General features: G+C 40.1%; 1 protein-coding gene across 1 annotated transcript in view; it reads left to right on the top strand.

The window, feature by feature from the left end:
• snap91a (synaptosome associated protein 91a) overlaps positions 1 to 13,729 on the top strand; it is a 246,091-nt gene that overhangs the window by 154,520 nt on the left and 77,842 nt on the right. The window contains 1 exon segment of the mRNA XM_051924737.1: positions 7,857 to 7,927. Within this exon segment, the coding sequence (XP_051780697.1) occupies positions 7,857 to 7,927 (71 nt within the window).

The raw sequence follows: 13,729 nt of genomic DNA, 5'->3' as shown, positions 1-13,729 counted from the left end.
ATCTTTTTAGTTAGCCAATAAAAGGTGTCATTTTGCTTGGCTTTTCTCTACATTCATAATGGCTAACACGGTACAACACCCTAGTACTATATAATTTGCATGTAAACCAAAACATGTTCTGTATGTAAAACAGAAACCTTGATAGCTTTATCTAAATCAGATATTGGGCTTTAACTTGGGTATTAACCAACCAAATAAGCTTGATTGACTAAATTATCCACTTTCATTTGTCAGACATGGTATTAATCCTAAGTGTGGTTCTATTAGTGGAGGGCACTGTATATAGAGTATTATTTTGAAAAATGTATTAATTTATGCAGAAGAAAAAGATGGGTATATTAAACTTGATTTTCATATAACAAAGAAAAAACAGGAGATTGTTCCCACTGAGCTGAAAAAAATATACTGTATCTGCTTTATTAGCTGATTTCTAGTTTTAACTTTAACTGAAAAATCCAATCTCACATTACCTTTCCTCAACAGTAAAGGAGCAAGTGGGACACTGGATGGTTTAATCTGATGCTGTCAAGTCAATTGGTGTGCTACAGTATTTTTCGCACCATAAGGCTCACTGGATTATAAAGCGCAATATCAATGAATGGGGTTTACTTTCATACATAAGGCGCATCGGATTATAAGGCGCATTCAGCGAAACAAAACAGATAAGTCAAACTTTATTCAACTCATTCACAATAACGCTCAGCATTATTCAGTTGTAACATAAAATACAAAACAATACACTCACTTTTTCAGTTCATTTCTCTTCCACAAATCCATCAAATTCTTTATCCTCAGTGTCTGAGGTAAATAGTTGGGCGATTTTAGCATCAAGCATGCCCGGATCTCTCTCGTCATTTTCCGAGTCAGTCTCATTGCTGTTGCTTAGCTGCTTAGTGATGATTCCGCCCTTTGTGAAAGCTCGGACGATACTTGAGACTGACACCTTAGCCCAGGCATCCACGATGCATTGGCAGATAGTGGCGTAACTTGCCCGGCGTTGCCTTCCTGTCTTGGTGAATGTGTGTTCGCCTTCTGTCATCCAATGCTCCCACGCAGCTCTCAATTTAACTTTGAATGACCTGTTGACGCCTATATATAACAGTTGGAGTCCTTTGGTTAATCCACCCGGAATGATGGCAAGCTCCGAATTAGTTTGCTTCACTCGGATTTTGACAGTATCGGTAAGAGATGGACGCGCATAGAGTCGCAGATCAATAGAGACGGAGATTTGTGGAAAAAGCCATCCGGTCTCCTGACGTAAACTTCTCTCAGCCACTCACTCATCTTCTCCTCGTCCATCCAGCCCTTTGGGTTAGCTTTGATGATGACGCCGGCCCGAAACTTTTCTTTTGGCAAAGTGTTCCTTAGCCTGGCAACCGAGAACTATAGTGAAGGATGACTTCTCGTTCCCTGTGGTGCGTATAGATACCGTACTGCTTCCTGCTTTCTCGACAGTACGGTTCACGGGGATGTCAAAGGTAAGAGGGACCTCGTCCATGTTGGTGATGTGTTCTGGCCGGATCTTTTTTTCAGTGATCTTGTTCTTGCAGTAAGTGCGGAAAATGGCCAGCTTTTCTTCGTAATCCTTTGGCAGTTGCTGCGAGGTGGTAGTTCTTGTGCGGATGGAGAGATTACGTCTTTTCATAAAACGGAAGCACCAAGACGGACCTCCTCGAAAGTCAATGATCTTCATGTTACGTGCTACCGCTGTTGCCTTAAGTCGAATAGAGACTGTAGAGACGCTTCTACCTGCTGGTCTCTGTTCAATAACCCACTGTTCAACTTTGTCCTCTAACTGTGGCCATCTCGCTTTGTTCCCTCGGAAACTCTGTTTGGTCTTCTTTACTTGGCGTAGGTCATCTTCTTGCTTCCTCCACTTCCGCACCATTGATTCATTAATGTTGAATTCTCTTGCAGCTGCTCTATTCCCATGTTCTACTGCGTGCCTGATAGCCTTGAGTTTGAAATCCGCTTCGTAAGCATGTCTCTTAACAGGTGCCATTTCGGGGTCCTAATAAACACACCGTAATACCGTATGTTGAAGTACAGTACGTATTACTCCACGAGGCTCCTGACTACGGTAGCCGTAATGCTCCAACAGTCCATCAAGCGGTGCGGCTTCGTAGCTTACCAAAGTCATTCTAAAACATTTTGACAGATTTTTGAGCACCGTGTACCACATAAAATCGGTTCAAGGTCAGTAAGCACAACCAGAATTAATACATAAGGCGCACCGGATTATAAGGCGAACTGTCGATTTTTGATAAAATTAAAGGATTTTAAGTGCGCCTTATGGTCCGAAAAATACTGTACATAGAACATAACTACATACACAGAACAACATGCTCTCTGGGGCTTTATATAATAAATACACTACGGTCAAATGTTTTAGAACACCTCAGTTTTCTAAAAAAACTGAAAAAAGGAAAAACAGAATATTACAAATGGGCCTTCTTCAGGGAACAACTAATAGGTTAAAAACTACAGTTGTTCTGCAGAACTTCAAGTAAAGTAAGCCTTGGAAGTTGAAGCAAACAATTTACATGTTTACCAATACAACTTGGACAATATTCCATTGAATATTTCATTAGAGAAATTGCAAAAAAAATTGAAGTGTCAGTCAGTATGGTACCAGTCCTACACAATCCAAAGGCAATTGGAAACTGGAAGAAACTCTGATAAGAAGAGATCTGGCAGACCCAATGTCACAACCCAATCAGAAGATAAGCTTTTGAGGGTCACGAGCTTGCATGATTGGTGCCTCACAGCACAACAGTTTCAAGAACAGTTTAACAGTGGTAGAAAAAAGCAAGTCTCAGTTTCTACTGTGAAGAGGAGATGTTGTGCTGCAGGTTTCAGAGGACAAATGGCAGTAAGAAAACCATTCTTTAAAGCAGTGATCCCCAACCTTTTTGACACTAAGGACCACTTTACTAGAAGCAAATTTTTCCAGGGACTGGTGGGGGGGAGGGGATGGTGGATTCGGGGCTGGTTCTTAGGCCAGTTTTATACATAATTTACATTACATTTCTTTTACTATTAAGTTATAATATCGTAATAGAAATTATACAACTTACCATAATGCAGAATCAGTGGGAGCCCTGAGCTAGTTTTCCTGCAACCAGATGATCCTATCTGGGGACGATGGAAGACAGAGACACACAAAGTTTGTTGCTTAGGTTCAGTCTAATCCGTAATCTCATTGTGGTTGCTGTCACTGCAGAAAACACTGCCTTACAAAGATAGGTTGTTGGAAATGGAAGCAGACTTTTCAGTGCTTTTGTGGCAACCTCAGGATATTCCACCTTGACTTTAATCCAAAACGTATGGAGATTTGAAATTGTCTCAAATATACTTTTAAGGCCACCATCATTTGCAGCCTCAAGCAGTTGATCCTCTTCAAGCACAGACAAAGTTGATTCGCCTGGCTTATTCACAAATGGGTCACGGATCCATTCCTTCCCATTTTGAGGGTCTTTTGTGGTTGGGAATAGATAGAATAATGCTCAAACTCTGTTGAAAGCTGAGATAGGTGATCATACACCAGCTGGGAGAAAGAAGGCCCTGGCGTGGTATCTTTCACAACCTCTGCTAACGTTTGAAACATATCAAAAATCCCAGTGTTCACTCGTCGGCCTCATAAATCAATTTTGGCTTTGAATGCAGCCACTTTATCTGCCAACTTGAACAACGGGTATCTTCCGCCTCTGTCCCACGTGCTGCTACTCCACCACTGCCTCAGATTTTCCTCCTCCGGCTCCTGCAGCACTCCTCCAGCCTGGCTGGATACTGAGTCTGCAGAGTGGGTAAAGGTGGGGTGCCCAATAGTGCCTGTATGCCTGTTCATATTGTGAGGTTTCTGAACTCTTTTGAGATCCCCACCCAACGGGAACATCACACTGAAGTGTGTCCCGAAGCACAGTTGCCACGTCTGTGTAAGATTGTTTGTCCGTTGTCGGGGCAGGTCAACAGCAGGCTCACAGTGCTGCAGTGAAGCACCACAGAAGCAAATCCTAAAAGATTGTGGTCGCGCTATAAGTCCCTCTCTTACACCCCAAAAACATGAGACTGAGTCTCAGTACTTCAGCAAAACCAGCTTTATTCAGCTTGAAACAGGAACAGCACGGTTATTTATTGTAGTGGGATTTGCCACTCTCCTATAAACAGACACAGCAGTCAGGCAGAGTTGTGACCAGGTTAGTGGCCAAGTAATCATGCTCCCTGCATTTACAATGTTTCTTGCATCACCCATCAAGATCTTTTCTGTTTGCTTTGGTGGAGAAATGTGTTTCCCCGGCAACAGATAAACAGTCTTCCACAGACACAGTGATCGCACTTTGGGACGTTCTTCGGCATGTTGTCCCGTTGACGGAGGTCCCACATTTTCTTGAATGAGTGCCGCATTAATAGGAATGTTTCTTGAACGAGCATCACTGAACCACATAAAAACTGTCTTCAAATGCAGCATTTCGGATTTTTCTGCTTTTTTTGCATATACAGTAACAAAGACATATGCATTGCATTTATCGTTCCAACAGATTGCACATCACAAACATTAACACTATTATCGTTTTTTCGTGTCTGCTGTTTCTATAGGAGGGTGACAATGAGTTAAATTTCAATGGATGTTTTTCAAATGTTGACGAGAAATAACCAAAAGGTATCACTAAAAACCACAGAAAACAAAAACAGCAAAAAAACAGTACAAGGAAAGTTCGAAGAAAGAAATTTTTTTTACAATGTTTCTGTTTGGGGATCATTGTGCAAATGTGCACAACTGAGCTGCGACCACAGAACTAACTGCTCTGTGGATGATTCATTCCAGCATTTCAAGGTCACTTTGTTGTAATGAAAGTATCTGCTGAATGTACTTCATAGTAACGAGATTTCTATAGACTCATGTCATAAGGGGAAACTGTCGGGACCATAAAATTACTTTGTTGTAATACTCTCTCGCCTCGGTCTCTCTCCTCTCTCTGCGCCGCTGCAAAGCCCCGCCCGCCTAGCATTCTGAAAAGTATCCTCAATGAAGGGGGCAGCCATTTTGCTGTAGCCCTTCACTGAGTGAGTCTCCGTTGCCAGCAGTTCCGCGGACCGGGGGATGAGGACCCCTGCTTTAAAGGACAAAATGGGGCCTTCAAATACCGGCCGTGGACTATTGCAGACTAGAAGAAATGAAAGGATGGTTCTTCAGTGTGTGACACCAGTTGTCAAACATGAAGGAGTAAGTGTGATGGTCTGGGGTTCTTTTGCTGGTGAGTTGGTGACTTGCACAGAGTGACTTGGCATTCTGAATCAAAAGGGTTATCGCAGTTTTGCTGTTAGATCAGCAAACGGTGGCTACTTTGATTAAAACAACAAATTTTTATATAATTTTGTACACTTAATAAATCTTGATGTATTTTTTTATTTGCCATTGTTTATTTGTTCTATTCCTTGATTTCTTGAAACATGGATGGTGCATTTCCATAAAAACTGAAAAAACTCAGGTGTTCTAAAACTTTTGACTGGTAATGTATGTCAATCAGGTTTTATATCTGATAGAGTCAGTTCCAGCTCCCTTTCTCATCTGTGGTAGAAGAGTTCATGTTGGCAAAAATGCAGGGTAACAATCATGTGTACAGAGATGTCTGTGGTGAGCAGGTCAAAAAACAGTGGTAATAACTAGGGAGTAAATGGGCAGCGTATGCATCGGTGGTAGAAGCAAAAATTTCACTGAAGTTGATGGACATCACTGGATTCCCATGCACTAAAAGACAAGACCTTGGAACCACCAACTTCTAGCAATGGGGAAATTTAGGTGCAGGTGAGACGAGAGATGATTCAGGCTGAGGTACAATATCAGGAGGAGGAAAGGCTTAGGGCCTTGGGATTGAGAAAGGACCCACTGTTTAAGCTCTGTGGAAAGAAAGGCACCATAGCACATATTCCATCAGCACAGATTCCGTCAGGGTGCAACACTGCACTCACCCAAGGAAGATGCAGGTGGAAGCACAGCAAAGTGTTTCTTGGAGCAGGAGATAGGTAAGAAACAGCAAACCCTGGGGACATTAACAACATCCATACAGTTCATCAGAGCAGGTTGAGAGACTGCCGGCCGTAAAAAAGACCAAGAGTAACATCACTCACAAGGTTTGAGGATGGGATGTGAAGGTGGATCTGACAGGAAGATGTAATTGTCTCTAGTCTTACAAACATCTCTAAGGCTGGAGAGTTCATCTGGTCAGAGCAGGTAATCATTGATATTAACTGTCCCATGAGGGGAATGCCACCAGTCACCAGGAACTTATTTAAGAATGTAAGGGTAAAGGTTGACTGGCATGGCCATTCCTAGTCAAGGTTGGAAATAGAGGATTCCCAGCACAAGTTATGTGGGATCATCAAGGAAAGAGAGAAAAGCAGAAGCTCAGGCTGAAAGAGGCAGCAATATTATCCTGTGACTGGCTATGGAATAAAAGGGAGGAGAGAAGCTGGAGATCAGGAGCTGAAGGGCAGTGATTTTACTGCCACTGCTGACCCACCAACTGGAGGAAATTACAGTTAAGGGTGAAAGCAACAAAAAAATGTTGTGCACTGTTTGGTGACATCAGCTTCTGTTCACAAGCTACATATGCACAAAAGAGTGACTTTGAGTAGGCATCCTATGATGTGCATTAGAATATATTAATTCCTCATTCTTATTTCAAAACCATGTAAATTTACCAGTGGATGTATTCCAATGACAAAACTGTATTTAATGGTTACTGTGAATTCCACATCACGATTTTGGTTTTTTTTTTAATTATTTCATTAATACTGAACTTTTGGGATTATTATATAGGAATCTTTGAAAAATCAAAATGCATTTTTATTACATTAGAAAGTCCTTTAAGCTTTGTAGTCACTTAATATAAATTTATCTCTTCTTACACCTGTGCATGTGGTGCAAGGGTAGCACTGCTGCCATGCATTAAGGAGATCATGGGTTTGTGTCCTATGCCTCCGTGTGTGGAGTCTGCAAAGCGCTTTGAGTAGTGAGAAAAGCACTATATAAATGTAAAAAGTTATTATTTATATGCCTTTAAAAGGTATAAAGCATGGAGTTTGCTTTACAAGGTGTAACAATAAAGCCTTTTCTGTTAAGACATTTGCACAAAATCTATAGGTTTTTTCATTCATAAGTCAGTTGAGGTGCAGAGTTACTAAATGTAAAAGGCATTTAAAAATATAACTATTCTGATCTGTAGAAACTAGTAATGGGATTGCTTTTCCCCTGTACACTCTGCTTTCTGTTGCTCAGGCATCAGTGTGTGGTCATTATCACAAGTTTTAGAAAACAACTCAATTTACAAGTGAACACATGCTAACCTGTAAACGTATTAATGACCCTAGAATCCCAAGCTTGGAAATTTTTGTTTTAAGAGATGGTGAATAACGTTTTTTATATATAATGTTGCATGGTTTTTCTTTTTATATCTTTTGTTTCCCTCCACTTCTAGGAAATCAAGGCTCTTTTCTGTCTAGTATGCAGTCAGCTCAACTTTATGCTATACTCGCTTCTCCAGCAGTATCGTAACATCTTGAGACAAATAAATTCATACACCTTGATTCAGCTATAATTTATTCTGAACATCATGAAGTGCCTGGCAAACAGGCTTGCAGTGCTATGTTGTGCTTGAATGGCATGAGTTTGCATTTGAACGTGTGCTGGTGTTGTGTACAAGTTTAGCATCAAGCATGGGCATGTGCTGCGCATTATTCAGGTAGAACAAGCTGTGGCAAAAGGTTGGGCTGACTTTGAGAGTTCTCCTATCCCACTCAAATTTTCTCAACTATGCTGCATTGTAATATCTACCCATCAGTTTTGTTCTTTGTAGGCTCCCAGCAGTCTCCTTGAGACCCTAGAACAGCACTTGAACACACTTGAAGGGAAAAAAACAGGGAGCAAGTAAGTAGATGTTGACTTCTTATTCTTAAGTGAGGTATTGATCATTTATCATAATTCACATTTTATTTATTAATAAATTGTCATGGTAATAAAGATACATCTTTGTCACTTGCTCAAAATGAATTATCTTTTACTATTTTATGTATCAATATACTACTAATTACTTATGGTGTTTTTCATACTTTACCGGCATTAGTTGAAACAGAGTTTTATTGACATATGGCATACAGTAATACATGGATCTTTTTAAATTATTAGTTTTTTCATTATTAATTGTATACTTTAATGTAATGCAGGCAACTTGGTTCAGTGGCTGAGGCAGAAATTGTCAAGCCATAAGGTTGCTGGTTCTACTCTCACATCTTCTTTGCTTTGTGACCCTATTTATGTAAACAATTACAATGAATACTGATATTGTAATTTCCTGTTGATAAACGTGCCTGCAAAATATGAAATAACGATACCAATGCCTTATTTTGTTTTTATATACAGTAATCCCTCCTCCATCATGGGGGTTGCGTTCCAGAGCCACCCGTGAAATAGGAAAATCCACGAAGTAGAAACCATATGTTTATATGGTTATTTTTAGAATGTCATGCTTGGGTCACAGATTTGCGCAGAAACACAGGAGGTTGTAGAGAGACAGGAACGTTATTCAAACACTGCAAACAAACATTTGTCTCTTTTTCAAAAGTTTAAACTGTGCTCCATGACAAGACAGAGATGACAGTTCTGTTTCACAATTAAAAGAATGCAAACATATCTTCCTTTTCAAAGGAGTGCAAAGCAAGCAGTCAAAAAAAAAATCAATAGGGCTTTTTGGCTTTTAAGTATGCGAAGCACCGCCAGTACAAAGCTGTTGAAGGCGGCAGCTCACACCCCCTCTGTCAGGAGCAGGAAGAGAGAGAGAGAGAGAGCCACAGAAAAACAAAGTCAAAAATCAATACGTGCCCTTTGAGCTTTTAAGTATGCGAAGCACCGTGCAGCATGTCCTTCAGGAAGCAGCTGCACACAGCCCCCTTGCTCACACCCCCCTACGTCAGCGCAAGAGAGAGAGAGAAAGTAAGTTGGGTAGCTTCTCAGCCATCTGCCAATAGCGTCCCTTGTATGAAATCAACTGGGCAAACCAACTGAGGAAGCATGTACCAGAAATTAAAAGACTCATTGTCCGCAGAAACCCACGAAGCAGCGAAAAATCCGCGATATATATTTAAATATGCTTACATATAAAATCCGCGATGGAGTGAAGCCGCCAAAAGCGAAGCGCAATATAGCGAGGGATCACTGTAGTAGCACTTTTTGCTTTGTATAGGACCTTTCATAGATTTCAAAATCACTAAGCCCTTCAAACAGTGATTCAGATTATATCACATATACTATCATACTTTGCATGTCCATATCCGTGAAATTAACAAGTAACCTTTTCTAAGCAGTAAATGTTTTCATTCCTGTGCAATCTATGTCCACTGTCTGAACTTAAATGTGGTTATGGTTTCAGTATTTTATGTAAGAGTTTATCTAATTGCATATTGAACCTCTGTGGTGTTAAAAATACATGGTTGGAAGTATTTAGCTATACTGAGAACATGAGAACCTATATGACCTCTTTTAAAATGTAAACCTCAAAATTAGAACATACACTTACCAGCCACTTTATTAGGTGCACCCGTTCAATTGCTTGTTAACACAAATATCTGCTCAGTCAATCACATGGCAGCAACTCAATGCATTTAGGCATGTAAACATTGTCAAGACGACTTGTTAAAGCTCAAATCAACCATAAGAATGGGGATGAAAGGTGTTTTAAGTGATTCTAAACGTGGCATGGTTGTTGGTGCCAGATGGGCTGGTCTGAGTATTTCAGAAACTGCTGGTCTACTGGGATTTTCAAACACAACCATCTCTAGGATTAACAAAGAAGGGAAAATATCCAGTGAGTGGCAGTTTTTTAGGTGAAAATGTCTTGACGAAGCCAGATGTCAGAGGAGAATAGCAAGACTGGTTTGAGCTGATAGAAAGGAAAGAGTAACTCAACCACTCATTACACCCGAGGTAACGCACAACATGTCAAACCTTGAAGCACATGGACTACAGCAGCAGGAGACCACACTGGTACCACTCCTGTCAGTTAAAAACAGGCAACTGAGGCTACAATTTGCACAGGCTCACCAAAATTGAACAATAGAAGCTTGGAAAAATTCTGCCTTGTCGGACGAGTTTCGATTTCTGTTGCAACCTTCAGAGGGTTGGGACAGAATTTAGCATTAACAGCATGAAAGCATAGATCCATCCTGCATTGTATCAGCAATTCAGGCTGGTGGTGGTGGTCTAATGGTGTGGGGAATATTTTCTTGGCCCAGTTTGGGCCCCTTAGTATCAATTAAGCATCATTTAAATGACATAGCCTACCTGAGTATTGTTCCTGACCATGTCCATCCCTTTATGACCACGGTATACCCATCTTTTGATGGCTACTTCCAGTAGGATAACACGCCATGTCATAAAGTTCAGATCATGGATGTGCAGCCAACAAATCTGCAACAACTGTGTGATGCTATCATTCCTGAGGAATGTTTTCAGCATCTTTGTTGAATATATGTCAATGAAGAATTACTGCAGTTCTAAAGACAATGTGGAGTCCAACCCAGTACTAGCAAGGTATACCTAATAAAGTGGCAAATGAGTATATGATTACAAGTGAATATTTAACCATTTGATCTGTAAATGAGCATTCATATTTTCATTTTGGTCAGAAAAAAAAATCAGATGGAAGCTATATGTCAGTATATCAAAAGATAAGGTACTAAAACAAATTTTTGAAAACAATTAAATCAAAATTATATCTTAAACAGTGTGCCCACTTTTTATTTTTGTAATTTAGGAGTTAGTACATTTACATTTAAAGAGGGAAACACATTTTTATTAAAATCCTATGCTGCATATACAGTCATATGAAAAAGTTTGGGAACCCCTCTTAATTCTTTGGATTTTTGTTTATCATTGGCTGAGCTTTCAAAGTATCAACTTCGTTTTAATATATGACATGCCTTATGGGAACAGTAGTATTTCAGCAGTGACATTAAGTTTATTGGATTAACAGAAAATATGCAATATGCATCATAACAAAATTAGACAGGTGCATAAATTTGGGCACTCCAACAGAGATATTACATCAATACTTAGTTGAGCCTCCTTTTGCAAATATAACAGCCTCTAGACTCCTCCTATAGCCTTTGATGAGTGTCTGGATTCTAGATGGAGGTATTTTTGACCATTCTTCCATACAAAATCTCTCCAGTTCAGTTAAATCTGATGGCTGCTGAGCATGGACAGCCTTCTTCAAATCATCCCATAGATTTTCGATGATATTCAAGTCAAGGGACTGTGACGGCCATTCCAGAACATTGTACTTCTCCCTCTGCATGAATGCCTTTGTAGATTTCGAACTGTGTTTTGGGTCATTGTTTTGTTGGAATATCCAACCCCTGCGTAACTTCAACTTTGTGACTGATGCTTTAACATTATCGTAAAGAATTTGTTGATATTGGGTTGAATTCATCTGATCCTCAACTTTAACAAGAGCCCCAATCCCTGAACTAGCCACACAGCCCCACAGCATGATGGAACCTCCACCAAATTTGACAGTACGTAGCAGGTGTTTTTCTTGGAATGCGGTGTTCTTCTTCTGCCATGCAAAGCCCTTTTTGTTATGACCAAATAACTCAATTTTTGTCTCATCAGTCCAAAGCACTTTGTTCCAAAATGAATCTGGCTTGTCTAAATGAGCATTTGCATACAACAAGTGACTCTGTTTGTGGCGTGAGTGCAGGAAGGGCTTCTTTCTCATCACCCTGCCATACAGATGTTCTTCGTGCAAATTGTGCTGAATTGTAGAACGATGTACAGATACACCATCTGCAGCAAGATGTTCTTGCAGGTCTTTGGAAGTGGTCTGTAGGTTGTCTGTAACCATTCTCACAATCCTGCACATATGCCACTCCTGAATTTTTCTTGGCCTGCCAGACCTGCTGGGTTTAATAGCAACTGTGCCTGTGGCCTTCCATTTCCTGATTACATTCCTTACAGTTTAAACTGACAGTTTAAACCTCCGAGATAACATTTTGTAGCCTTCCCCTAAACCATGATACTGAACAATCTTCGTGTTCAGATCTTTTGAGAGTTGCTTTCAGGATCCCATGCTGTCACTCTTCAGAGGAGAGTCAAAGGGAAGCACAACTTGCAATTGACCACCTTAAATACCTTTTCTCATGATTGGACACACCTGTCAATGAAGTTCAAGGCTTAACGAGCTAATCCAGCCATTTGGTGTTGCAAGTAATCAGTATTGAGCAGTTACATGCATTCAAATCAGCAAAATTACAAGGGGACCCAAATTGTTGCACAGCCAGTTTTTCCCTTTTGATTTAATTTCATACAACTAAATACTGCTTCACTAAAAATCTTTGTTCGGAAAACACCCCAGTACTCAGATGTTCCTAGGAAATGAAAGACATACCACCGTTATCTTTTTTGTTGAAAGTAGAGTAAATTATTATGCAGGCTGAGAGGGGTTCCCAGACTTTTTCATATGACTGTAACTCTTAAATCATAAGCATAAACAGTGATGTCAATGTGTCGATTTGTTAGGTAGGCCTTTGAATTGCATTTTCTGATCATCCTAGGTTCACTGACCTCACCTGAGAGCAGAGGGCTTCTCTGCGGAGAAAGGACCCAGGCAATGTGATGCAGTAGTCCGTTATGTAAAGATGGTTCTACTGGATCATCACTTCAAATATGGTCATGTTTTGCCTCAGTGAGGAAATAATAATTATGTAGTAATCCTAATATCTCATACAGAGCATATCACCTGTGTGCAGAGATATTGGAATCTCTTGAGAGCTTTCCTTTTTGAGGTCACAGTTTTCCAAGAACTAGTGGCACAAATTCTTAAAGCCCATTCTGCCACAATTGATACAGTATTGCCCTTTTTCCTTGGTGGTTGTCTTTTGGAGCAGTTAGCTGCCAAGGTATAGAAAGTGATCAAAAATTTACAAAGTTTCCCCAGAGATAATGATTGCATGGGTGTCAGTTACTTGATGTTGAGGGATAGAAACAGACTATTGTAGACTGCAGCTGGAAGGTTCAGGATAGTCTGGAGTTCTTCCATAGAGTTAGCATAATGGGCACAGTCATCTGCATAGTGGAGGTCAGTGACTATTGTCTTAGTCTTTTTAGTAGTTGTACAGTGAACAACTTCAAATTAAACTGCAATTAAAACTCAAAAATGTAGGGTATATGGTGAAACAGTTGTTATTATGATGAAGGGATCTGTTTTTGACCCTTTGCAAAGGATAGTTTCAGTCATCAAGTTGTGCAGCAGTCCTAGGACAGTGAGGAATTTGTTAGGATATTTGAATTGAGATAGTATCTATCCAGGCCATGGTACAATGCAGAATTCATCATTGATTGTAAGCTGTTTAGATTCTGAAGCTGCAATGTCGCTCACAATGGTAATTATACAGTATATCTATATATTTAAAAGCCAAATACCACTGACTCGCTCATCACAAAATCTCCCAAACCATGAGGACTTGGGACTTGAAATTTGGAGGTTACCCTTGGCCCATAGGTGCTAGCTAAAAAACAAGTTTAAAAAATTTCGAGTTCCGAGCGCGTTCTGTCTGTACGTCTGTCTGCTTTTCATGAGAGAATTACTTAATGGATTTAGATCTGGTTGTTTTCTATAATTTGCTTGAACTTTTTGGTTGATTTTGTGACTTCTCTCATCGCGCTAAGTACCAT

The sequence above is a fragment of the Erpetoichthys calabaricus genome, chromosome 3, assembly GCF_900747795.2.
Source record: "Erpetoichthys calabaricus chromosome 3, fErpCal1.3, whole genome shotgun sequence".
NCBI classification, from domain to species: Eukaryota; Metazoa; Chordata; class Cladistia; order Polypteriformes; family Polypteridae; genus Erpetoichthys; species Erpetoichthys calabaricus.
This window is presented reverse-complemented; position numbering and strand designations above follow the sequence as displayed.